The sequence below is a fragment of the Kalmanozyma brasiliensis genome (assembly GCF_000497045.1).
Source record: "Kalmanozyma brasiliensis GHG001 unplaced genomic scaffold PSEUBRA_SCAF16, whole genome shotgun sequence".
NCBI classification, from domain to species: Eukaryota; Fungi; Basidiomycota; class Ustilaginomycetes; order Ustilaginales; genus Kalmanozyma; species Kalmanozyma brasiliensis.
The window spans coordinates 368,377-393,911 of record NW_015961955.1 but is presented as its reverse complement, the minus strand read 5'-3'; the positions used below and the strand labels follow the sequence as shown (position 1 = coordinate 393,911).

At 58.1% G+C, this 25,535-nt stretch overlaps 9 protein-coding genes across 9 annotated transcripts; 4 read left to right on the top strand and 5 right to left on the bottom strand.

Annotated features, from left to right (window-relative positions):
• Nucleotides 1-275: 275 nt before the first annotated feature.
• PSEUBRA_001967 (Aminoacyl-tRNA synthetase, class II (D/K/N)) lies at nucleotides 276-2,105 on the top strand (the record flags this gene model as incomplete). The annotated part of the gene is made up of 1 exon (XM_016435163.1): nucleotides 276-2,105. The coding sequence occupies one exon, from the start codon at nucleotides 276-278 to the stop codon at nucleotides 2,103-2,105; it is 1,830 nt and encodes a 609-aa protein (XP_016293530.1).
• A 141-nt stretch (nucleotides 2,106-2,246) lies between these two features.
• PSEUBRA_001966 (NADP-dependent oxidoreductase domain protein) lies at nucleotides 2,247-3,174 on the bottom strand (the record flags this gene model as incomplete). The annotated part of the gene is made up of 2 exons (XM_059464711.1): nucleotides 2,247-2,955; nucleotides 3,023-3,174. The coding sequence occupies 2 exons, from the start codon at nucleotides 3,172-3,174 to the stop codon at nucleotides 2,247-2,249; spliced, it is 861 nt and encodes a 286-aa protein (XP_059320800.1).
• Nucleotides 3,175-4,037: 863 nt separating this feature from the next.
• PSEUBRA_001965 (Pyridoxal phosphate-dependent decarboxylase) lies at nucleotides 4,038-5,804 on the top strand (the record flags this gene model as incomplete). Its single annotated transcript, XM_016435183.1, has 1 exon — nucleotides 4,038-5,804. The coding sequence occupies one exon, from the start codon at nucleotides 4,038-4,040 to the stop codon at nucleotides 5,802-5,804; it is 1,767 nt and encodes a 588-aa protein (XP_016293528.1).
• Nucleotides 5,805-5,936: 132 nt separating this feature from the next.
• Nucleotides 5,937-9,470, bottom strand: PSEUBRA_001964 (Hamartin; the record flags this gene model as incomplete). Its single annotated transcript, XM_016435132.1, has 1 exon — nucleotides 5,937-9,470. The coding sequence occupies one exon, from the start codon at nucleotides 9,468-9,470 to the stop codon at nucleotides 5,937-5,939; it is 3,534 nt and encodes a 1,177-aa protein (XP_016293527.1).
• A 1,141-nt stretch (nucleotides 9,471-10,611) lies between these two features.
• Nucleotides 10,612-12,336, bottom strand: PSEUBRA_001963 (Glycoside hydrolase, clan GH-D; the record flags this gene model as incomplete). The annotated part of the gene is made up of 1 exon (XM_016435130.1): nucleotides 10,612-12,336. The coding sequence occupies one exon, from the start codon at nucleotides 12,334-12,336 to the stop codon at nucleotides 10,612-10,614; it is 1,725 nt and encodes a 574-aa protein (XP_016293526.1).
• Nucleotides 12,337-13,169: 833 nt separating this feature from the next.
• Nucleotides 13,170-16,157, bottom strand: PSEUBRA_001962 (Leucine-rich repeat; the record flags this gene model as incomplete). Its single annotated transcript, XM_016435134.1, has 1 exon — nucleotides 13,170-16,157. One exon carries the CDS (start codon nucleotides 16,155-16,157, stop codon nucleotides 13,170-13,172), a length of 2,988 nt encoding a protein of 995 aa, XP_016293525.1.
• A 520-nt stretch (nucleotides 16,158-16,677) lies between these two features.
• PSEUBRA_001961 (Guanine nucleotide binding protein (G-protein), alpha subunit) lies at nucleotides 16,678-17,739 on the bottom strand (the record flags this gene model as incomplete). The annotated part of the gene is made up of 1 exon (XM_016435137.1): nucleotides 16,678-17,739. One exon carries the CDS (start codon nucleotides 17,737-17,739, stop codon nucleotides 16,678-16,680), a length of 1,062 nt encoding a protein of 353 aa, XP_016293524.1.
• Nucleotides 17,740-20,995: 3,256 nt separating this feature from the next.
• On the top strand, nucleotides 20,996-22,156 carry PSEUBRA_001960 (uncharacterized protein; the record flags this gene model as incomplete). Its single annotated transcript, XM_016435185.2, has 1 exon — nucleotides 20,996-22,156. The coding sequence occupies one exon, from the start codon at nucleotides 20,996-20,998 to the stop codon at nucleotides 22,154-22,156; it is 1,161 nt and encodes a 386-aa protein (XP_016293523.2).
• A 538-nt stretch (nucleotides 22,157-22,694) lies between these two features.
• On the top strand, nucleotides 22,695-25,485 carry PSEUBRA_001959 (Glutamyl/glutaminyl-tRNA synthetase, class Ib, anti-codon binding domain protein; the record flags this gene model as incomplete). The annotated part of the gene is made up of 2 exons (XM_016435170.1): nucleotides 22,695-23,061; nucleotides 23,279-25,485. 2 exons carry the CDS (start codon nucleotides 22,695-22,697, stop codon nucleotides 25,483-25,485), a joined length of 2,574 nt encoding a protein of 857 aa, XP_016293522.1.
• Nucleotides 25,486-25,535: the final 50 nt, after the last annotated feature.

The window sequence follows — 25,535 nt, the reverse complement described above, 5'->3', positions numbered from 1 at the left end:
CTCAGCTCTGCGCTTTGCCTCTATCACCATCAACTCGACTTCCTCCACCATCTCTCCTCGTCAGATCAGCTTCACACACTTCGCTGTCTGACAACCGCTCACACCCAGACCTCGAGCCTGCGCTACAGTACAGTATAGCCGATTGTATGTTCAAGGCATTCACTCGATCCTTGACCCTCGTACCCAGATCCGCGCCTTCGACTTCTTTACGACCTCAGCTTTTCGCTCCTCGCTCGTCTTTGCCGCGAAGCATCCAGCACCAACCGCTCCGCAACATGTCGTCCACAGACGCAACCAGCCAGCCCGCCGCCACCGGTGAGGCCGTCAACCTCGTCAAGGATGAGGTCACCGGCGAGATGATCTCCAAGTCCGAGCTCAAGCGACGAATGAAGCAGCGCGAGAAGGACGCCAAGAAGGCTTCCAAGGCTGCCGAGGCGCCCGCACAGAACGCTTCCGCCGGCGCTGCCAAGTCGGCGGCTGCCTCTGAGGAGGAGCTCAACCCCAACCAGTACTACGAGCGTCGATTCCGCACCATCGCCGGCTTGCGAGAGACCAAGAACCCAGACCCCTACCCGCACAAGTTCCACGTCTCGATCTCGCTCTCCGAGTTCATCGCCAAGTACGAGGGCAAGGTCGAGGCTGGCCAGCACCTCGACAACGAGGAGGTCAGCATTGCCGGTCGTCTCCACAACATGCGCTCGGCCGGTCAGAAGCTGCGATTCTACGACCTCCACGGCGAGGGGGTCAAGGTGCAGATCACCGCTCAGCTTCAGGACCACACCGACGGCGACTTCTTCGCTATCCACGATCTGCTCCGTCGTGGTGACATTGTCGGTGTCACTGGTGTCCCCGGTAAGACCAAGAAGGGTGAGCTCTCGATCTTCCCTCGCTCGATCAAGCTGCTTTCGCCCAACCTCAAGATGCTGCCCAAGGCGGCTCAGGGTGACAAGGGCGGCTTCACCGACACCGAGCAGCGTCACCGCAAGCGCTACCTCGATCTCATCATGAACAACCACGTGCGCGACATCTTTGTCAAGCGCGCCAAGATCATCAACTACGTTCGCCGTTTCCTCGACAACCTCGGTTTCCTCGAGGTCGAGACGCCCATGATGAACCAGATTGCCGGTGGTGCCACCGCCAAGCCCTTCATCACGCACCACAACGATCTCAAGCTCGACCTTTTCATGCGCATCGCTCCCGAGCTGTTCCTCAAGGAGCTCGTCGTTGGCGGCTTGGACCGGGTGTACGAGATCGGCCGTGTCTTCCGAAACGAGTCGATCGACCAGACGCACAACCCCGAGTTCTCCATCTGCGAGTTCTACATGGCCTATGCCGACATGTACGATCTGATGGACATTACCGAGTCGATGATCTCGGGTCTGGTCAAGGCTGTCACGGGGTCTTACAAGATCAAGTACCACCCTGACGGTAAGGACGTCGAAGGAGGACGGGAGTACGAGATTGACTTCTCCACGCCCTGGAAGCGATTTGATATGATCAAGGAGTTGGAGAAGCAGATGAACGTGACGTTCCCTCCTGCGGACCAGCTGCACACCGAGGAGACCCGCAAGTGGCTCAGCGACCTGGCGGCTAAGCACAACGTCGACTGCTCCGAGCCGCGCACCTCTTCTCGACTCATCGACAAGATGACGGGTGAGTTTATCGAGACGCAGTGCGTTAACCCGTCGTTCATCGTGGGACACCCTCAGGTCATGTCGCCTTTGGCCAAGCGTCATCGTGACATCCCTGGCTTGTGCGAGCGATTCGAAGTCTTCGTTGCCACCAAGGAGATCTGCAACGCCTACACCGAGTTGAACGACCCCTGGGTGCAGAGGGCCAACTTTGAGGAGCAGAGCAGGCAGAAGGACCAGGGCGATGACGAGGCACAGGGGATCGATCATGTCTTCATCGACGCTTTGGAGCACGGTCTCCCCCCCACCGGTGGTTGGGGTCTGGGTATTGACCGATTGGTCATGTTCCTCACGGACAGCAACTCGATCAAGGAAGTCCTGGCTTTCCCGGCTAACAAGCCCCTGCCCACCGATAACAAGGCCCAGCCAGTGCCCGCGCTCGAACCGGACGCCGTGCCCGAGACCAAGGCCTAGGAGCTTCACAGACACCCACACACAACCATGTAGGCCCGTATCGCTCGCCCCTGTCTTCAATGACATCATTGTCAGATTCTGTCGCTAGTGAAGAGTGATTGTGAGTGGACGCGTGTTCGTGAACGGAGTGAGTACGGAGATTCAGACGGACGAGTCGCCAATAGGATCCCAATCGGTGACGAGGTACTCGTCGAGCTTCAGCAGCTCCTCCACCTCCTTGTCATCGAGTTCGAAATCATACACGTCTGCGTTCTCCTTGATCCTGTCCTTGCTGACGCTCTTTGGGATGGTCACGTAGCCTCGCTGGAGCGACCATCTGACCAACACCTGAGCCGGAGTCTTTCCGTGTTTCTTGGCGATCTTTTGCAAAACTGGATGGTCGAACCGTTCGCCCCTGACTAGCGGTCCCCAGCACTCCATCTCAATACCTTCACCGCGACAATACTCGACGAGCTCGGCTCGGGCCATGAAAGGATGCAGGTCGCACTGGTTCACCGTCGGTCTGTGTTTCGGTGACGAGGCGAGAAGCTCCTCGATGTGACGCTGACCGTAGTTGCTGACGCCGACGCTTTTGATCAGGCCTTGGTCTTTGGCCTCCTCGATGGCCTTCCAGCTCTCGAGCCTCCGCTTCTTGCCGCCGTACGGACTGTGGATGAGGTACAAATCGATGTACTCGAGTCCACATTTCTGAAGGCTCGCGTTGATGCTGCGTTGGGTGGCAGAGTAGCCGGCGTTGTTCTGGAGCTTTGAGCAGTAGAATACGTCCTCTCTTTTGATCGTGCAAGAGGGACTCGAGAGATAGGCGTTGATGGCCCGTCCGACGGCCGCTTCATTGTAGTACCACTCCGCGCTACATAAACAGTTTTCAAGGTCAGGCCCGTCTCAGAACGCACAATAGGTAGGGAAGGCAAGCTTACCAGTCAAAATGGCGATAACCAGCCTCGAGCGCCCAAGTGACGGCTCGGGTGGCTTGCTCGTTGGACATCTCATACACGCCCAGCCCGAGACGCGGGATGAGTGTCCCGTCGGACAGCTTGAGCTTCGAGTCGAGCGTCAACTTGGAAGCCATGGTGAGAGTGCGTCTCGCAAGCGCTTGCATGGGATGGTGGACGAGACAATGGATCGTCTGCTCGAGCGAGGCTTGGCCTCCACTTGGTCGCTGATTCACTCCGCGCCTCGTTGAGACGCCGAGATAACGCCGATACTCAGGACGACTCAGAAGCTCATATTGCGAATATACTTTCCAATGGATGCTGTCGGACGTGTTCAGGATGGGTCAGGTCGTCGGCAGCAGAGGATGTGCAGCCACCTGATGGACGACGGAGGTTCTTTTCAGCGCGAATCACTGCATCAATTGCCTAGAACCCATATGCCGCCCATCTGCTTGTCCAAAGCAGCGAATCGAGCCCAGCGTCCGAAGCATGTATGTTCCCTCTCACCAGGCGGTGCATTCCATGCAGTGGTCCACTCCGGATGGTCTTCCGGCGGCCCGCAATCTGCATTCCTAAAGCGGCTGCGGGGGGCGGCTGTCGAAACGCGCCCATTGTTAAGGTGTAGGTGGGTGCGACGGCGTATCGCGCTTAAAACGTGTCAGCAGCTGAGCGCTATTCGACTCGAGACGGGCGTAACGGGCGCGGGCAGGGAAAAAGTAAGCTTCTCGGGTAATAATTTCAGCGGAGACGGTGACACGCACTGGTCCATGCAGTTGGGAACTTCTCATCCGGCCCATCCTAACCGTGACCCTTTGAACAGCGTCGAGCGAGCTTGTGCCTTGTCTCACGACTATATTATCCACGAGCTGAACCGACCCTCAGATTCGACCATCCATCAGCTCTCTCTACATCTAGAAAGACTCTCAAGCAAGACCTTGCGCTTCAATCGTTCTTACCACCCATTCGCCACCGTCGACGACCTCACCAGGCACTCACGACCATGGCAGCCCGCACCCCAGCCCGCGAGGCAGCCGCGGCCAAAATCAAAGACATCTCCACCCTCGCCACCTCTGCCCGCGCCTCGGCCTCGGACGACCGACTGCTCATCACGGCGCTCCGTACGCTCGCCACCTTCGACAATGCCAAGAACGCCGTCTTCTTCCTCGTCCTCTACCGCTACACCACCCGCCTCTTGCGGCATCTCAAAGTCTATGGCATCTCCGAGTCCCTCTTTCAGATCTACCGCTCCGTGTCGGCACGAGCGTTTGCGCTGCTGCTCAAGACGCCGGCGGCGAAACGCAAAGTCGCCCGGGAGCTCAACGCGGCCATGAAGGAGGTGGAGGAGAAGATCGTACCGCGACCATCGCACCTCGAAGTCAACCGGTCGTTGCCGCAGTTGGGTAAAGAGTCTGAGTGGATCCGCGGCGAGATGGGTAAGCTGCAAACGATGGAGGCGGGCGTAGACGCCAAGGTGGTCGAATCCGATTGGAAGGAGCGCGATGGGCAGAGCGTGTGGAAAGGCGGCAAAGTCTCCGGTGCAGTCTACCATGGTGGTGACGACCTCTCCGAGCTGTTGGCCGACTCGATCCGTCAATTTTTGGTCTCCAACCCGCTGCATCCAGACGTGTTCCCCGGTGTGCGAAAGATGGAGGCCGAGATCGTAGCCATGGTGTTGGCCATGTACAACGCTCCCCCCGGTGCGGCGGGTGCGACGTCGTCCGGTGGAACCGAGTCGATCTTGCTCTCCTGCCTCGCCATGCGAGAGTGGGCGAGAGCGACAAAGGGAATCAAGGAGCCGGAACTCATCGTCTCCGTCTCGGCGCATGCAGCGTTCGACAAGGCTGGGCAGTACTTTGGCATCAAGATCCACCACATTCCCGTCGACCCTGTTACCCGCAAAGTCTTGGTCGGTCGTGTAGCTCGTGCGATCAACAGCAACACCATCGGTCTTGTTGGATCCGCACCCAACTTTCCCGATGGAGCCATCGACGATATCCCGCACTTGGCAAAGCTCGCCCGTGCGCACAAGATTCTGTTGCACGTCGATTGCTGTCTCGGCTCGTTCCTCGTTCCTTTCCTGTCCAAGGCAGGGTTTGAGAGCGAGCCGTTCGACTTCAGAGTCGAGGGCGTGACGAGCATCAGCTGTGACACGCACAAGTACGGCTTTGGTCCCAAGGGTCTTTCGACCATCCTGTACCGGTCTGCCGAACTTCGACGCTTCCAGTACTACGTCAAGACGGACTGGCCTGGAGGAGTCTACGCCACTCCCACGCTCTCCGGTTCTCGCCCTGGGTCGCTGATCGCTGGAACGTGGGCGGCGATGATGCACCTCGGTCAGAGCGGCTACACTCAATCATGCCGGGACATCGTTGGTGCGACCAAGGAGATTGTCACGCGGATCGAACGCGAGATCCCGGAACTCTACGTCCTCGGCAAACCGCTCGTGAGCGTCATCGCCTTCGCCAGCGCCGCCGACAACAGCGTCAGCATCTACGACGTCGGAGACAGCATGAGCAAGAAGGGGTGGCACATGAACGGTCTCTCGGGCGACACACCCGCCATCCACATCGCCGTCACCCGCCTCACCATCCCCGTCGTCGACGAGTTCGTCAAGGATCTCAAGGAAAGCGTCCAAACCGCAAGAGCCAGCTTCAGCGGCAAAAAGGGTAGCATGGCCACCTTGTACGGCCTGGGAAGCGGCGTCAGCGCCACCGCCATCGTAGGAGAGCTCGCTTCCAGATTCATCGACACCCTTTACCTCCTCTAGTCCTTTCATTGTATACCTTCTCGCACATAGTCCAATCGCAACACTCGTCTGTCAGATGCTGTTCATTTTGGGGGCTTGTGAACTTGTGGCAGTGAATAAGATTACATTGCGACATTGTGGAGTCGAGTTGACTCACCGGGCTTGCGACTCCAGCTCGGCTTCGATGGGCGGCACGTCGGCATCGCGCATCTGTAACGCCTCCAACCTCGCCTTGAGATTCAACACCTCGGCACTCAACCCTTCATTCCTCATCCTCAACTCGTCCCTCTCCCTCCCCACCTCCTCCACCTCCCTCTTGGCCTGTTGCACCTTCGGCTCGCCCTCGACCACCAACTGCGCCTTTTCCTCCTTCAACACCCTCACGCTTGCAAACGCCGCCTCCAGTTCGCCCCTCAACCGCTCGTTCTCCGCCTCCAACCCGGCGCACCTCCCCTCGACCTCGGCCAACGTCGCCTCGGTCGCCTCGACGAGATACGCCATCTCATCCCACTTGCTCAGCAGTTTCTCCATCTCCTTCCTCTGCTGCTCGTACTTGAGCACGTCGGCATCCCAGTACGCTAGGCAGGTGGTCAACTGTGCGATTTTGGCCTCGTACTGCTCGAGTCGCGCCAACTTGGGCTCGTCCGCCTCCATCTTGGTTTGCAGCTCAAACAGCTGCGCGCCAGACTCCTCAAGTTGACGCTGAAGCGAAGTGATGTTGGCCGCATCCTCTTCGGCCTGGGCTTTGAGCTGACGCGCTTCGGTCGTCCACGCTTTGCGTTCTTCGCGGTACGCCTTGAGCTTGTTGTTCAGATCGGCTTCCCATTGGACGTGACGGGACTTGGTCGCGGACGCTTCGGCGCGACAGCGTTCGAGCTCGGCGCTCTGGGTTGCGTTCGAGGTGCGAAGCGTGCGCACCGTGTGGTAGAGGTTCTGACGTTCCGCTTCGAGAGCTGTGTCGGTCACCTTTTCGCGATGCAGACGACCAATGTGACGCAGGTGCTGCTCTTTGAGGTACAGCTCAAAGTTGAGTTCGTTTCGCAGCAGCAAGTTTTCGCGTTGGAGGAACGAGATGATGGAGGCATCGCTACCGAGGCTGTGGGCTGCCGCTGTCGATGCTGTTGTGTCGTGCGATGGGATGGCCATGAACGCCATGCCGCTCAGCTCCTGCTGTGGAGTGGTGGCTTCAGAAGGCAGATGGCTGGATGCCAAGGGATGGCGATCCTTCGATGTGGGCGAGGACGGCGTGGCTGGGCTGGTCGAGGTGTTGGTAGAGTACTGCGATGATAGCGATCCGGATCGCGAGCGGACACGCGCAAGAGAGGCGTGGGTAGCAGGAGAAGCGGGTACGGATGTGTGCGCGTGCGACGAACTCGAGCTGCCGACAGCTGTGACCATCGCCGGTGTGGCGGCAGCTGTAGAGCTGGCAGCGGGCATCAGTCTCGAAAGCGTGGCGCTCGCCGTCATGCCGCTGGGCACCCTTGCCTGCGTTGCCGTTGGCGTTGTTGACGCGGTCTCGTCCAATCGTTGAGCAGCGGCGGTCAAAGGCTGACTCGGCACGCCAAAGCCGCCCGGCGTAGGCGCGCTGATGCTAGCTGCTTCGGCCGCAGCCGTCGTCGACATGAGTGGTGCGCCCGATCGTAACGATGCGTACGTCAACAGGATGTCGTCCGGGTTGACAGAGTGAGGCACCCTCTGGTAGTGTCGGTTCGCCGACCCGCTGGGCGAAGAGGGATGCAAGAGGGCTGCTGTACTGCGCAGTCGGCTCATGTCGAAGGGACCGAGTCTTGCTTCGGACGAGAAGACGGATGCGGTCTCGTCATCTGCTGCGTCGTGCTCTGTGGATCCGTGGCGCTGACGTTCGGCCTGAACGATGTGCGAGGAGTTGACATCGTGCCACTTGCCAAGGAAGAGTCCTAGACATTCGGCGTTGATGTCAGCCGAGTCGTGATCGAGCCAGCGCTGCTTGTCGGTGAGCTCGGTCTCGGCGTCCATGGTGATGATGGATGGGTGAATCGTGTGTCGACGAAGGATGGGGGCAGATCGATTCTGCACGGCTACTTCGTCCATCATATCCTCCCACGGCCCTTCAAATGGGCTGTCGAACGAGGCTTTGCGCAGATAGTCGATGGGTGAGCGCATGAAGCGGATGATGTTGCACGGAAAGAGACCGTAGAGGAAGGTGAAGAGGTGTTCTGCGTTGGGTGGCGTGGACATGGTGGTGTCAAAGGTCGACTCGAGCCTGTTCCAACGCAGTGCGGGCTTGATGTTCAGACGTTTGCCGAGGCGATCGATCTCGGAGAATTCTTCGTCCTTCTCCCTGCGCATCTCTACCAGCTCTGGATCATCCCCGACGCGACTTTCCCAGCCATGGCCAAGACGCCTCCAGTCGACGATGCGTGCAAAGATGCTGAGTAAGGTGGGAAGTCCGCCGGCTCCTCCGTTGGCGATCCAGTTAGGGATGTGAGGAATGAGCATGATCAGTGCCGTGACGCCGAGCGAGACGCAGGTGGTGGAAGTGTCGAGCTGAAGCGAGAGGATGAGCATACGTGGCAGGGCCGTTGACGTGATGTGGTAGGCGTGGATGGGATATAGCCGCAGGAAGGTCGAGAGAAGGAACAGGAGCGGAACACGTGCCGTGGGGTCGCTGAAAGACTCTGCAATGTGGTGGAAGAATTGCTTGGGCTTTTCGTTGGAGTAGACGAGAAGAATCGACTCGAGGTTGCCCTTCCAGACGATGGCGCCTGGATCTCGGAGTGAATGGCTGTGGCTGAGGTCTCGAAGGGAAGCTTGATCACTGGAGCCCGACTTGCTAAGATCCGGTGCACTTCCCCGCCTCTGCTCTCGGTGTCCTGCTTCCTCTGCACGGATCTGTTGGCTCTCCTGAGCTGCTTCGGCCAGGTAGAGGTCCAGAATGCGCTGAGTGAATCGACGGAAGGTGTCCTGCCGCGAGCCAACGGAAGCAGATCGGCTCCCCGGACCTGACCCCATGTTGGCGGAGGGGCTGCGTTGGGGCAAGCGAGATGGCGAGGAGGAAGAGAGCGGGGCGGCGGCTGACATGGGATAAGGGACCGCTCGTGCTCGTCGAGGACTTGTGGATGGACCGGGCGAGTCTGCTGGAATGTCCAAAGAAGGCGGAGCCGGCCATACAGCGACGGGAGAAGGTTCGTCTTCGTATGCAGCGGAGGAAGCAGCGGCCATGGCACGGACAACGAGTTCTCGAGCACGGTTGGCCGTGATGTTCTGCACCGAGGCGTTCTTGAGCAAACGACAGAGGACGAGGTCCCACCACTCCATGACGATGGAGGACGGCCCGAGGAGAGGCATGGTGACAAAGAGGACATCGACCAAGGCGGGAAGCTTTTCGTTGTGCTGCGTTTCGAGCTCGCCTTGGAGGAGGCCGTGGATGGCATCGTTGATGCGAAGCGCAATCTGCGATCTGATCTGTGCTGTAGGGGAGGGGCCTGCTGCTGGGGGATGATTGGCATCGTCGGCCTGAGCGGCGTTTTGAAGTGAATGCGCCTGCTCTTCGACGGCAGTTTCGATAGCGCTCAGAATCGAGTGTCGCTTTGCTTCATCGTTGGCCAATAGTGCGGATCGGATCTTTTGGATAGTGTCCTTTAGCCAGGATTGAATGGCTCGCGGAAGGACCACGGAGGTCTGGTGTGAGAAAGAAGGGGGCGGCATGACGAAAAGCTTGGGATGGCCCCCTCTCTACCGCAAAAGCAGGACGATGCAAGAGCCTGACGCCTGTATGCTAGATAGGTGTGATATCCAGAGTGGCTGAAAGGTGGCTCAGTATTCGAAATAGGATGGGGCGTGGAGAACGCGCTGGGAAGTGTCTTGATAGTTAGTGTATCGGCAACCTTGACCAAAGAGGGCTGACATTGAGGGAGAGATGGTGCGACAAGGGGGGCGATTGCGATTGCGACGATGTATGTATGCGTTGGAGTCGGCTGATCGGATGACTGTGCTTGATGCTGGCACGCCTAAGGAGAAGACATTGGTGCTTAAGCAGCTGAGCTGGCTGAGGTGATTGGTTGAGTTGGATAACAGGAGCGTTCGACGAGAAGCGGGCAAGGGAGTGACGATGCGCTGTGAATGATGGTGGTAGGGCGAATGATTGCTGATGGATGGAGGGGGACAGCTGGGGCCAAGGCTGAGCCAGAAGCAGTATGCAGGGTGAGTGATTCGTTCTTTGGCGTGGAGGAGGAGGAGCCAGGCGAGAAGAGTCACAGTCACGCTGCAGCAGCCTTTGTCCCTCCTCTCTGTCCCATTCACACCAAAAGAAGCGGGCTGCAGCGGCGCTATTTTCCCGAGCAGCTGATGGCAACAGAGCTGCTGCTGCATGCCCACCGTGAACCAGCGGAGCTGACTCCGACATTTTGGTCCTTTTCCAAAAGGGCCCACAGCGGGCCACAGTCGAAGAGACAAGCTTGAGTCTCTGTCGCAATCCCAAAGTCAATTTACGCTTTTCTCGCTTCGATCAAGCCAGGTTTTCGGGCCAAGCCGAGCCAAGATTGTCGGGTTTTCCGGTCATCGACGTCGGAAACGGCGCCGTCCAAGCAATGTGGGAACAAAGAGGCTTCGGCAATTCGGAAGCTCGCCGTGAGGTGGGTCGGAAGGACCGCTGGGCCCACCAGGAAACTCAAGCTTGATTGGCGTGGGAACACGTTCGAGCGCAAGATGGACAGGATCCAACGCAAGGCGAGCAAGGCGCTCACGGCTTAGCGGGCTCTCTCTGTTTTCATTGTGCCACATCTGTCATTGTGTTACATTGTGGGTAGCGATTTGGTGATTCATTCATCTACAGAGCGAGTGGACCGCATCAAGCCACGTAGCCGATACGATCAAAGTCAGGCGCGTACGCGTTGGGGTTGGAGATGGTGATCGAGTTGGTAGTGCCCGAGTTGAAGCCGGTCAGTCTGACCCTGTAGCCCTTGGCGACGTCTCTGCCCCAGTCGTAGCCCGAGAGCGGGAAGCTGACGTTCTGCGCCGAGCCGCCGTTGACGCTGATCTGGGCGACACGATCGTTGGTCGCGCCGACAAACGAGAAGCCCACGTCGGCGTTGACATAGTCGAAGTAGAGGAGCTTCTCGCTTGAGGTGGCCGGGATGTTGTTGATCGTCAGCGTGTTTCCTGCGCCGTTGCCAACGAAGCCGACGTCGTGGCCGTCGGAGCAGCCACTGCAGGACTGCACCACGGCGGCACCTGCCAGCACGCCCTTATCGGCGTTGATGTAGGTCAGCGTCGGAGCGGCGGTGGAGGTGTACTTGATGTTGGACAGACGCAGTGCGATCGAGCCGTGTCCGTTGACCTGCTTGCTGTATGTGCTGACACCCGTCTGCGTCGCACCCGACCACAGATCCGTCACATCCGCAGAGACCACTCCTAAGTCGCCAAATTGCACATTGATAGTACGCTGCGTGTTGGTCCAGTCAAACGCCAGCACGGCCATGTCACCGTTGGCAAGCTTGCCCGCGTGCAGATCGTAGTTGTACGACCGGCGCTCAATCAGCTTTACCGGCTCTCCCAGGCTATCCTGGTTCACCGCGATCAGTCCCTTGTTGAGCAAGATCGCCTTGGCAGCCGACGAGATGGCCGTAAGATCCGTCGAGATGACCAGCGGGCTCTTGACCATGGCCCAGTAGGCGAAGTGAGTCGCCTGCTCGTCGATCGTCATGCCCGAGTTGCCCACCTCGAGCAGGTCTCCGTCGGCAAAGTGACCCGGTCCAGACGTCTTGTTCAGTGCAATGGGAATAGCTTGGTTGAGGATACGCTGCACGTTGATCCATCCCGAGGCGATGTCGTCCGCCAGCCTGAACGACGTGCTGAGCCCCTGCGTCCATTGCGAGGGTCCGATGAGGCGGCCATCCGACTGCTTCTGCGCCACACCCCACTGGCAGACAAGCAGCTTCTTGATGCCCACGTTGGCCAGCGCGCTCGACATCTTTCCGAATCGGGTCGGGAAATCCGTCCTGGGGTTCTTGGGCGCATTGTCGTTGCCAGAAGTGCCGTCAGCGTAGCAGTTGTCGTACTTGAGATAGCTCACGTTGTAGCTCTGGAGGAGCGCCGCGTCTTGGGCTTCGTAGCCAAGGCTGCCCATCACGGGGCTGGGGCTCTGCGTGTCACATGCGCGATAACCTGCGTCCGAGTACAGACCGAAGGAGAAACCCTTGGAGGTGGCGTACTGGCTCAAGGCGCTCATGCCGGAGGGGAAACGGTCCGTGTTGGTCTCGAGATTACCCGACGAATCGCGCTGCGCATTGCGAGACACCCAGCCGCAGTCGACTTGGAAGAAGTTGTAACCCGCTGCCAGGTAGCCGTCCGACTGAAGGTGATCGATCGACGTGTGTGAGGTCGACTCCGAGGGCGAGCAGGCGTAAGCGTTGTACGTGTTGAAGCCCATCCCCGGAGTGGGAAGCGCAGAGACCGATTGACGCTCGTACAGGTGCGAGCTGGGGAGTGCCGTGGCCGAGGCCGAGGAGGCAGCGCCGAGCAGACCCGCCGCGGCGAGGACGCTCAGGCGCGAGAAGGAGGAGGAGAGAGGCATTGTCAAGCAAGGAAGGCGAAGCGGAGGGGAATCGGATGAGGAGAGAAGCAATAGGTTGCATAACTTTGGTAGAAGGTCCTTCCTTTTATGCATCGTCAAGGCGGACTTCAGGAGGTCTTCTGGAAAGGGCGCTCTCCGCACTTCATGCCCGCCGGCCCCTCAGATTTGGTACGTGCCGTCATGCGTCTGTCTTTGTCTACTTCTCTCATGCATCTTTCCCATTGCGGGGTAGTTACGTCCGGCGGGAATGTCCAGGGCCCTGTCGGCGATCTTTTTTGCGGGGTAGGACGTACAGCATGAATCTCGGGTTTCTGGCCAGGGTCTGACGGGGATCTCTCTGACGGAGATCTTGTTTGAGTCCGTGAGCTACATTCCCGTCTGCAAACAGCGCAGGGTCACGCGGAGAGGCGATGCGATGCGAAAAGTTGCGAGAAACTACAGGTCGCATCTGCTGCTTGGTGCTGTCACGGATCCTGAAGCAAGGTCACGACTCGAAAAGAAAGCCGAAATCTACTTGTCCTGCCGAGACCGAAGCGAGCTGCAGTCTGCGCAAGAGTGCCCAGACATGGTGCCAGAAGTAACGTGGTAGATTCCCGGGCGAGAAGCGTGGTTCATCATCGCCTTGAGCCGCTTGCTTCGGCATTCTCTGATGAGGCCACCGACGTTTTCGCAGGGATGATTGAAGCGAGCATGATCTTTGGTCATGTCGGGAAACCGAGGAGCTTGCTGCCAAGTATGGCGTCCACATCGGGTTGGCTTGGTCGGTGTAACATTTCTTTTCATTCTCACACTCGAGTTCTCGCTCTCGACCGACTATGCTGGTATTGCAGTTCCTACGTGATGTGTGCGGCCCTCCGACGGGCGCCGCTATCCTGTGATTCCTCTGCTGTCAAGCGCGGCTTGCGGGTCTTCTTGGACCTCGCCACGCGCGTCACCTCTTCTGCTGCCGGCACCGCCTCGTCAGCCGCGAGCAGGAGGGACTCTCGATCGGCCGTCGATCCGCCACCTCTTGCTAGCAGACGCAACCAGTCGTCGCCCACTTCCGACTTGAGCGCTTCGATGCGGCGTCGGAAGGCGTCCGACCGCGTGCCACTCGAGGACTCGGTCTCGTTCTCGGCCAATGCAGCGGCAAGCTTGTCATCGCTCGAGCTGGGTTCGCTTCGGACAGCAGGTGCGTCGCTCGTCGGCAGCGGTGAGGAGGACGAGGCAAGGTCTGAATCGTACATGCTCGTCGTCACCTGGGACCGCCTGGCCAGGGCCGCGGTGGAGCCGATGCGTGGGCGCGCGATTCGCTCTCTCGCCAATGCTGCTGGCGTCTCGGTGCCACCAGACACGTCGTTGGTTGTCGCTGATACAGCTCCTGTGTTGGATGTCGCGAACAGATCCGACGCCAAAGGACGAGCGGCCGACTTCCGCCCTAGCGTGCTCGAATCGATTGGATTGCGACGCGAGCTGAAAGTGCGCGGCTGTCCTGGCCGACTTGCTGAGCTGGATGCCGAATTGCTGTCCGAAGAAGAGGCAAGACCTGGCGGGATGGCCAGCAGCAGGGTGCTGTGAGCCCGCAAGACGTCCGCGTCCTGAGACGTCGACTTGGCCTTGCCCTTCGTTGCTGAAGCGATCGATGCGCTACCGGACCCGTGATTCGACTGACTGTCCTCGGCGGACAGCTGAGCCGCAGCTGCTCCGCCCTTCCTCGTCCAAGTCATCTTGCCCTCCTTGAGCGGAGATTCCGGTTCCTTCGCCGCGTTTCTGGCTCCGTTCGATGCTGCTACTGCAGAAGCGGCCTCGGGGCTTTCCATGGCCGCGAAGCTGTTTCCTGACAGTGCCGCGTGCTTGATGCGATCCGAATCGGTGAGAGTACGCTCGCGAGTCGAAGCTGCGGTCGGCTTCCGGGGCGAGGAGTCCAGTTCGATGACGCGCTGATTCTTTCTTCGTCCTGGTCCTGACCCGCGTGCGCCCTCTCTCGACGTTGAACGCGATCCCAACTTTGATGCCCCCGCGTCTTCGGTCTGACCGCCGGCCTTCTCACTGCCGGGCACCTTGAGCAACTCGCTCCTGCCTCTCGTATCATTCGTTGGGCGGGCGGCGGCGCGATGGCGCACGTTCTTGACAACCACAGGCCCACGGCTGCTGGTGGCGACATCTCTTGCAAGCTGAGCTTCATCCTCCTCGGTTGCGTCTGCTCTCGACTTGCCCCTTGTTGTGCCACTTGCTGAGCTGCTGACCATCCGGCTGCCGTTCGAGCTAGCCAGGGCGAAGAGTTCGGCAGCGTTGGGCACACGTTCTGCGATCCTCTGTTTCTCAAAGAAACCAGGTGCCTCGCCATCGAGCGCCACTGTTCTCCCTTCTTGTGCGAATTCCACGAAGCAGTCCACACGGTAGTCGACCAGCTCTTCAACCAACGGGTTGTCTTTGACCCAGATCTCGGCGATCGCGGGCAATGGTGCGAGCCTTCCCACCTCGCCAGCTTCGTAGATGGCGTTGCCACGCAGATCGATGCGCTGTAGCGAGTAGAGGCGTTCCAGTCCACAAAGGCTTTCCAGACGGTTCTTGGCGAGGTTGAGGACGCGGATGGCGGGAAGGGCATCGTAGATCCCGAGTACCGAGTCGATGAGGTTGTCCGAGATGTTGAGCGAGGTCAGAGCGGGGAGGTGGGAGAGCGAAGGTGGGACCACATTGAGCAGATTCGAAGAGAGGTCGAGACTGGTCAGCTCTGCAAGACAGAGCAGCGGCTCGACAGGGACAAAGGTGAGGTTGTTGTTGGAGAGGTTGAGATGCCGCAAGAAGTGCCATGCTAATGAGGGGAGATCTTTGGATATTGACGGGGTCGCCTCTGCCTCTGCTACCGTCGAGGCGGCACTTGATGGCTCGATCGAGGTTTCCGTGATGTTGTCCTCCACGTCCGTATTCGATGCGGTGTTTGAGGCCGATGCACCAGCATGTGTGGTCGGAGCTGGTAGTCGCAGCCGTCTGAGATCCACCTTTTCGCCACGTCTTCGTTTTGCGTCGACAACGACCAAGTCCACCAAGAGGTCGGTAAGGTCCTCGATGTTGCTCTTCTTGCACGTCAGACTGCGAAGTTGGATGCATGCTCGGTCCCATCCGATGAGAGTGCGTGGATCGACGTCGTCCAATTCTAGCGTCTGCAGGTTCTTGAACACATCGAGCGGAACAGCGGACTGCCCAGGACAGTCTTCGAAGTCCTGAATGAGTTTGCGGGCCGGAATCGGTCCAAGCCGCAAGCTCGGAATCTTGGTAAAGCAAGAGTAGATGTACTTGAGGTCCTTCGACGGATCTGGTTTGCTCGAGGATGTGCTGAACCATGAAAGCGACGAGCTGAAGGAAGAGGATACGACACTCATGCGGCTGCGCATCGAGCTCATAGACATGGTATCATCCCGGTCCTTGTCTGCAGCCGAAGCAGCAACAAAGGAAAAGTAAGACGTTGGCCGTGCGACGATGGGGATCTTGGTGTCGAGAGATCCTGTCGGCAGGCCGAGCTCTTCGAAGCGGATGAGCAGGTAGAAGACGTTGTGCGGGTTTTGCCGTAAGAGCATCGGTCGAGCTATGAGTGAGGATGCGGATGTCGATGCTGACTTCGTCACATCCGAAGCAGCCGCGGGTCCAGTGGCCGTTCCGAGGGTGACGACATTCCAGAAGTTGGATGAGAAGGCCGGCGCCTGTGCATCACGACCCGCCTTGGCGGCAGCAGTGCGCTTAGCAGCAGCTATCGAGGCGGCTGCATCGCCCAGCTTGGCCTCGTGGACCCGCAGCCACCTGGCATACTCGCCGATCCACTGGTCGCCGGGTATCGAGTCCATTGTGTCAGGGGCCAGCTGAGGCAGCTGCTGGTGGGAGTGAAGAGTCAAGTGAGCAAGCTGAGCGACGCGACTCGGTCGGGCCTTTGCTGGACCGGCGCAACCGAGCCAAAAATGGTCAATTCAGGGTCCTCTCACAGCTCGTGGCTTGCAGCGGCAAAGCTCGGGCCTCACAACTGTAGCCAAATCGGGAGTCAATCGCCAAATTCATTCAACCTGCTCCGATTGCAGTCTCACAAGGAGGTCGCACTCCGGGCGAACTGAGCCAGTCGCAACGACGCAAGCTGCACGCTTGGCACAGCCGCAGTAGCAAGTCACGAGGGTCAATGGTATGATGATTGTGTGCGGTGAATCTAAAACGTAACAACGGGGAGCCGAGACGAGACTGCAAGGCCTTGTCGGTCGCCCGAGAATCCAGAATGTAAGGGGAGAAGGGAGAGCGGGGTTTTGGTGCGTATGGAAAAGGAGAGTCTTGTTGAGTGTCAATGCGAAACGATGCTATTGGGGAATATGTGCGAAGAGATCAGAGCAGACCGCAGTCGCGCAGATTGACCTGGATGATGATGTCGTTGACGGCCGACATGACGAACTTGATCTGGCTCGTATCCGTGGCGCAGGTGAAGTGGGTGTAGATCGTCTTGGCATCGCTCTGGTTGAGACTGACGAAACGGTTGACAATGTACTCGCACGCAGCGTTGTAGTCGGCACCGCCCGTGTAGTCGGAGAAGTAGTCAGCCATGGGCGAGATGGGCAGCTTCTGCTTGAACAGGTCGATTTTGTTGAGGAAGAGGATGATGGACGTCTTGACGAACCATCGCGAATTGCAGATGCTGTCAAAGAGCGTGAGTGCCTCCTGCATGCGGTTGACGTTTTCGTCCTCGTACAGCAACTGGTCGTATTCGGAGATGGCGACAAGGAAGATGATGGCGGTGACGTTCTCGAAGCAGTGGATCCACTTCTTTCGTTCTGATCGCTGTCCACCGACGTCAAAGAGCTTGTAGTTGAGCTCGCCGATCTGGAAATGTGTCTCGGTGATGCCGGTGGTCTTGACACGCGAGCGCAGCACATCCTGATCTGTTGGCATGTAGTTGGGCTCAGCCATGCGCTGAATCGAGTCAAAGTAGTACTTCGCCGAGTCGTTGAGCTGGTACTCGCGACTCCTCGCGAAACACGCCTGCACTCCTTCGTCAGCCCAAAGACCGTGGATGGCGTCAGCGACGTCCCTCGGCAGCGTATCCGACTCGATGCTGGGGGAGAGGCCGAGGATAATCTCGGCACGGGGTGCGTTGGTGCCGTCAGCGAGGGGGATGTCGAGTCGCTCCATGGCGTCGAGCATGACACGCATCGACTGGACCGTGTTGGAGAAGATGATTTCCTTGTACGACTCTCGCTCATCGTTCGAGTAGGAGCCATGGTTGATGAGCTTCATCTGCTTGAGGATGGTCGACTTGCCCGACTCTCCGGCACCGAGAAGGAGCATCTTGATTTCGTTCTTCTGGGCCATGCGATCCTTCTTGAGCTGAGCCTCGATGGCATCGTTGCGCGCCTGCCCCTCCTTATCAACTTTTGATGCACCGCAACCCATTTTGGCCTAGTCTGTGGCGTGCGAAGTGGGGACTGTCGCAGTATTGGATGTGCTCACGATACGCGAGCGGCGAGACGCTAGGGGGAACTTGCCCTGAGTCTGGACCGGCGACACAAAGGTGTGACGGAACCGGCTGGGCGCGGAAGCGGAGTTGGAGAGATCGATTGTCCGGAGGAGGCTGTGTGGAGCAAGCGTCGGGTAGTTCGCGAAGAGCCTGGCCGCCTTGGCGGAGAGGATGTGCGGCTTGCTGAGAAGAAGGCGGGGTCTGGGATCGGCTAGATGGAAGCACCGCTGCGAATTCGCAAAGTGTAGATGCGAATGATGTTGTGGTGGGACGCGGATGCGTCGGTGTGGGGAATGCTACGAATGATGGAAAGGTGAGGATAGGATGAGATGAGATGAGATGAGATGATGAGAGTAGATGGGAGGGTGAAAGGATGAGGTGGGCTGGACGAGTCAACGACAAGTGACGGACAAAGGGACGAGCAAAATTGTGAGGGCGCGAAGAGGGAGGCGGGGGAAGTCTTGAAGCGAAGCGAGAAGCGAGCAGCTTTGTGACAGTCTGACAGGCGAGGCAGCTGACCAGTCTGAGACTGTGTGAGTGGCACGCACCGCACCACAAAGGGGAAAGGGGGAAAAAAGGGTTCTCTTGACTCTCAGCCGTCAACGCGGGACGGGCAAACGCGAGTGTGGGTGTGTGTGCACTGCGCACAAGAACAGCAAAAAAGGGTTCTGCTGCGTCTCAAAAACCAGGAAAAGAAGGGTTTCTTTGAGCTTTTTTTCCTTTGTCTCTACCAGTGGAACGGCGCGTGCGCTTCCGACTGTTGCGAGACACGCACATGCCACGCAGATGGAAAGGGGTCTCGCCTTTGCCCTTGACTGAGCTCGGTCCCCCCCGCGTCTGCAATTTTGGTCCTCACGGCTGCGCAGATGTTTGTGCCACCAGTCTCTTTTGCCATTTGAGCCTCGCTACTCCAACTCTCTTTGGCAAGTGACTTCGCTCGCCGCACCATATCTCTGCTTCGCTCTTTCATCTCGCCGTGTGTTTTGGCTCCAGATCATCTTTGTCCTGCACCAACTCAATCTCGCTGCTTGCTCACATGCACGGGGACGTGCTCTGAAAGCGCGGAAAAGGCGCGTCGAAGGGCTCACAGCCAAGCAAAACAAGTACTGTATGCAGCAGTGTCATCTCGACCAAACTCAGACGAGCTAGGCTCGCAGATCCCCTCCCACGCTTGCAGCTCCGCCATTGTTCTCGCCGCCACCTTTTATGCACAGCGAAGCGGTGCTCGAGTCTCTCCTATCGCCCGCCAAAGCGATGTTCGAGTATTTCCTAACGGCGAGTCCCGCCTTGTCGAGCTTGCAAAAGGCGCACTCCGTTGTGGGTCATGCAATTGGAAATGATACAATACAGGTTCAACATCATAGCGGAGCGTTTGACAGACCGTAGCGCAGCAGGCACTGCTCATAGGCTATGCGGTTGATGAAGTGTGTTTGAGCTGCGCTGCCAAGACAAGACTAGTGCTGCATCGCAGCCTACTCCGAACCGTCGGAGCATCCGCTTTCGCATCGAGTAACAACAAGTGCCCCCACCTACCACCTTCATCGCCTTACCCAAGTGTCGACAATTGCATTCCTATCGCATCCAGCCACGGCTTATATAAAGGCTTGTGTCTGATCGCCTCGTCTGCAACATCCCTCACCTGTTCGTTTCCACTCACTTCTTCCTACCAACAAGATCGCCGAATCGCAGCGAGAGCCCATCCGAATCACCGAAAACAGCCATACGTGCTGCTCAAGTCCAACAACGCGCCAGCAGCTATGATTTACTGCGTTACCAGCAACGGTACGCTCACAGCCTTGTGCTGTACCGGCATCGGGTCACTCTCAGGCATGAACCAAACTCAGTACGAGTGTGCGACCAGCAACCAAGGTGCTTGGCAGGTTTGTCTGCTCAATCAAACCAGGAACGATCCTCCGGCCAATTACTGCTCCCCAGTCAAGACAAAGACAAATGGAAGCGCCAAGACCAATCCCGTCAAGTGGTACATGGTGATCTTGTTCTTTCTCCTTGCTGTAGCCGGTGTCACTAACGCACAGGTGGTAGTGCGTGAAGGTGTTGGCTTTTCCGGCAACAACACGCTCACAGCCTTGTGTTGTACCGGCACTGGGGGAATCTACGGGATCAACGGGACTGTGTACTGTATGACCGGTGCGGTCGACGACCAACGTGCTTGGCAGAATTGTCTGGCGGCTCAGGCCTCCTCAGTCAAGCCGAATGGAAGCACCAAGAGCAAAACTGTCGCGTGGTATATGGTCGTCTCGTTCTGTCTCCTTGCGGTAGCAGGTGTAACTAATGCATAAAGGCTCACCCGCCGCCATTTCGTTTGTAGGCCAAACGGGCTGTCTTGTTCATCTTGTTCCTTCGGGTCGAACGATCAGCACGTCGCCAAGGTGCGGGCCGAGTCTCTGCAACTCTCCATACACCTGCTCATTGAAGTCGTCGTGTTTCCGAGCCTTGAGACAAGCACTCACAGCGTCCCACGGAAGCCATCTGTTGTTTCTGCGCAGGAGTGTTGAAGTCCGAAAAGGGGTGGCAAAGTGAATCAGGACATGGACGCCATCTAGCGTCAGAACAGAACGCGTGTCCGCTGCTGCATCGCTGTGGGACGCAGAACGTTCGTGCCCACTTTGCTTTTGTCGCCCACTCCTGTGCAAACGTTTTTCGCCCACCAAAGCGATGCTCGAGTCTCTCCTGGCGGCAAGTCCCGCGTTATCAGGCTTGCACACGGCGCCTTCTATGATTCGGAGGTCGGGGCGCATCCTCAGGGTTCACGACGTGAAGCCAATTTGAGATCTTGCTTTCACCTGAGTCAAAATGGAACGCGTGTCTGTACGTAGAGGAATTGGGGATGCAACATGCATCTGGCCAAGACGGCGGTCGAGTCTTTCGCAACGGCGAGATCCGCATTGTCGACAAGCAAAGCGATGCCCGACTCTCTCCCAAGGGTCTGCAAAGCGACGTTCGAGTCTTTCCTGAAAACCAGCACAGCGATGTTTGAGTCTTTCCTCAACGGCGAATGCCGCGCCGCCAAGCTTGCCAAAGGCGCACTGTCTGCTTATATAAAGGCTTGTATCTAGCTGCCTTGTCGACAGCATCCCTCACCCATCCTTACTCACTCGGTTCTCCCTACAACAAGATCGCATAAACGCAGCAAGAGCCGTGCTGCTCCAGTCCTACATCGCGCAAGCAGCTATGACCATCTGCGAGACCAGCAACGATACGCTCACAGCCTCGTGCTGTACCGGCACCGGATCACTTTGGGCCATCAACCAGACTGCGTACTGCACAACCAACAATCAAGGTGCCTTCGAGACTTGCCTGATTGATCAGACCAGAAATCGCCCTCCGGCCGCGTACTGCTCCCCAGTCAAGCCAAGCAATGGAAGCGCCAAGAGCAGTGCCGTCAAGTGGTATATGGTCGCGTTGTTCTTCCTCCTTGCCGTAGCAGGTGCCACTACTGCACAAGATGTGGCTGACAGCCCTTCGGACATCTACGCCCTCATCAATTCCATCTGTGACATCACTGATAAGCAGGGACTGGCATCCGGCTGTGGCCTCCGCCACGTCGAACGACTGCACAAGCGAGGAGACGTGGTGCAGATCATCGAAAGAGGCACCGTTGACCAAGACGCCTTTGATAACCTAGATCACTGGGCGGAAGTATTCGGCAAGAAATTCGAGCCTTACGACGACGACGACAACATCCGCGTAACCTTCGCTAACACCATGTATTTGGTGACCAATCACACGGCGGACGCCAACGCTCGACGCAGCGTGGTTAGACGAGACGGTGAAGCAAAAACGTTGATTGATACATCTCACGATCGGGTCGAGACAGGTACTCGCAGCATACCATACGATTTCGGCGTCAGCTCTGGCGATGACTGCAACCAACTCTACTGTTCGGGTCAAGGCAATGGAGGCCTCACAGGCACCACAGACATGGGCAGACTCGTTCAGATCAGCTACAAGAACCAGTACGTGTGCCAAAGCCGTCGAGCCACCGCACGAATCCAGATATTAGGTGAGGTCGTGGATAGCATCTCTCTAGTCCACGTGAAGGAGACTATGAAGGCCCTCTTGGAGCGCGAACAGACTGGAGAGATCAGAGACGTCTGCTACGACAATGCGCGCTGGAAATCCACCGTTTGGAAGACGGTTCCTAGCGCAAATGTCAGGCACATACTCCCCTCGGGACAGGAGAGTAATATGCTAGTCACCGTCGACCTGCAGTTCGAGCGAAACAACGAGTTCAGCTTTATATGCAGTACGCTACTCTCGTTCCTTGGCGAACTTCCAGGCGGTGGAGCTATGGGTCAGGGCATTTCGGCGCTTGTCGGATGCAACAATTGAACGGCGGACAGCATTGTTTTGGCCGTCAGTGTGGTGCCAACGGGAGGTCGAGAAGGGCGATTCGACGTTCCAGATGGTCAAGAACGTTGCGGTAGTTGACACGTCCCAGTACAAGTTGGTAGCACGCCTCGACGTGTTGAATCGAATTCATTTTAGGTTTGAAATGGTTGCTCTGAGGCTGAAACAAAGTGGGTGAGTGAATCAGGACACGATCGGGCTGCGCCTTACTGCCAAAGCTCGAGCCAACCTGACTCGCCTCGCTCGACCCTGGTGTGTCCAAAAAGTCACTTTTTCGTTGAGCTGGACCGAGAAGAAGAAAGATCGACACTTTCTGCGCTTCAAGCTCAGCCCGAATCGATTTCGCTGAGCAACACTTCGTTATCTCCTTGACGTTCAACCACACCATCCTACAATCTGTCATTCGCGCCCTCCCCTTGACTGCACGTCAGCACATCTGCTGACTCTTCATCACAGCAAGCAGCACCACCGCTCAATACCCGAATCGCATTCACACCCCATCGAACAAAGGACACTCAGCATGCCCCCCAAGGTCGACGTCAACCATCCAGAAAATGCGAGGCTTCTCAAGCTCTTCGAGTCGCTCAACCTGAGCGGGAACAGGGCTGTCGAGACCCTCACCAACCCAAAACACGTTGCTGCGCTCGAGAGCGTCATTGCCGACAACAACCTCACCAGCAAGTCCCTCGACCCGAAAGCATCAGCACTCATCATCTCCGCCTCAACAGCCAAAGAGGCCTCCAATAAGCCTAAGAGAGACTATGTCGTATCACGCATCGTCGACGGTAGCCTCGCTTCTTCCGATCAAGTCAACGCGGCATATAAGTTCCTCGCTACAACAGATGGCGAGCCAGACAAGGCTTCCTTTGATAAGGAATGTGGTGTTGGTAAGTGCACATCCAGCAGTCAGCAGCAGCAGCAGCAACCTCGAGGGATGAGATACAGAAAACCAAAACGCATGTATTAGAGCCGAAAGGGAGACTCGTCTCCCCCATGGCATGCAGTTTCTATCCGATCTGACTTACTTCGCTGCTGCTCAAACTTCATCTTGGCAGTGTTGCAGACCACTGACAATGCTTCTTCTCCGATGTGAATGATCCACAGGCGTCGTCGTTACCCCAGAGCAATGCCGCTCGGCAGTAGACGACTACATCGCGTCTCACAGATCCGATTTGGATCCCGTCGAGGGCTGGCCCAAGCTCGGCTCCATCCTCGCCGGTGTCAAGGCCACACCAGAGATGCGATGGGCCAGCGCAGTCGACGTCAAGAGTGCCGTGGACGCATCCCTTCTTGCCACATATGGTCCCAAGAAGGCACCACCGCCTAAGGAAAAGAAGAAGCCGGCAGCTGCTTCCACCTCTGCCGATGCAAAGAAAGATGCAGCGCCAGCAGGTCCCGTCGATCCGGACGCCATGTTCAAAGAGGGCTTCCTCGCCAACCTTCACAAGCCGGGCGAGAACCCGCAGATTAAGCCAGAGCTTCGAGAACAGCACCTTGCTGCAACCAAGGGCATGGTCATGACGCGTTTCCCACCAGAGCCCAACGGTTTCCTTCACATCGGACACAGCAAGGCCATCGCAGTCAACTTTGGCTACGCTCGCTTCAACAACGGTCTTTGCTATCTGCGATACGACGACACCAACCCGGAAGCAGAAGAGGAGCAGTACTTTACCAGCATTCTTGAGACGGTGCGCTGGCTCGGATTCGAGCCGTTCAAGGTCACTTACTCGAGCGATTACTTCCAGCAGCTCTACGAGCTCGCCGTCGAGCTCATCAAGCGCGGCAAGGCCTACGTCGACCATTCGACCCCCGACGAGATCAAGGAGCAGCGAGGTGGGCCCGAGCGTGGTCCGCGCAAACCCTCGCGCTACCGCGACCGCCCCATCCACGAGTCGCTCGACGACTTTGAGGCGATGAAGAACGGCAAATACCCACCCGGCAAGGTCACACTCCGCATGAAGCAGAACCTCGAGAACGGCAACCCGCAGATGTGGGACCTCATCGCCTACCGAGTCCTCGAGGCGTCGCACCACCGCACGGGCAAGGACTGGTGCATTTACCCGACCTACGACTTCACTCACTGTCTGGTCGATAGCTTCGAGAACATCAGTCACTCGCTGTGCACCACCGAGTTCATCCTCTCGCGCGAGTCGTACGAGTGGCTGTGCGATGCGCTCGAGGTGTACAAGCCGCGTCAGTCGGAGTACGGCCGCTTGGCGTTGCAGGGAACAGTCATGTCGAAGCGCAAGATCCTCAAGTTGGTCAAGGAGCGATACATTGAGGACTGGGACGATCCGCGCATGTTCACGCTCATTGCGCTTCGACGACGCGGTGTTCCTCCCGGAGCGATTTTGTCGTTTGTCAGCTCACTCGGCGTTACCACGGCCAAGTCGACGATCATGATCAGCCGATTCGACCAGGCGGTGCGCCAGTACCTCGAATTCTCCACCCCGCGACTGATGATGGTGCTCAACCCGCTCAAGGTGACCATCGAGAACCTGCCCGCTGACCACTTCCAGGAGCTCGAAAAGCCGCTCCATCCCAAAGCGCCCGAGATGGGCACGAACAAGATGCCCTTCACGTGCACCGTCTACATCGACGCCTCTGACTTCCGCGCCGTGGACAGCAAGGACTACTTCCGCCTCGCACCGGGCAAGACCGTTGGCCTGCTCCAAGTGCCCTACCCTATCACGTGCACGTCGTTCAAGACCAACGACCAGGGCGAGCCGATCGAGGTGATCGCCACCTACGGCGATGCCAGCACGCCCAAGCCCAAGACGTACATCCAGTGGGTTGCCGAGCATGCACCGTCGAAGAGCCCAGTGCGCGTGGACGAGACGCGCATCTTCCATCAGCTGTTTACGTCCGACGACCCGGCGGCGGAGGAGAACTTCTTGGACCACGTCAACCCGGATTCGCTCGAGATTGTGGAAGGCGCCATGGTCGAGGTTGGTTTCTGGGACGTTGCGCGCCAGTCGATGGAGCAGGCTCGCCGCGATGCAGCGGACAGGACCAAGAAGGCCGAGGTCGACGCCGCTAAGGCTCAGAGCGAGACGCAGACCGCAGCGACGGAGGGTGCAGGCGCCGGCGCTCCAGAGCGAACAGCAGACCAGCTGGTTGGCAAGGAGCTGGTGAGGTTCCAGGGCATGCGCACGGCCTACTTCGCACTCGACAGGCTCAGCGGCGACCTTGGTCTGTTCGGGGACAAGAAGCAGGGTGGCAAGATCGTCCTCAACAGGATCGTCAGTCTCAAGGAGGACGCCAAGAAGGATGACAAGAAGACGAACGCGCCCGTCAAGAAGGGCAAGTGAAGCCCACTGTATGCTGCAATTTGAACGTCGCATCACAGTCTGGCAATGTG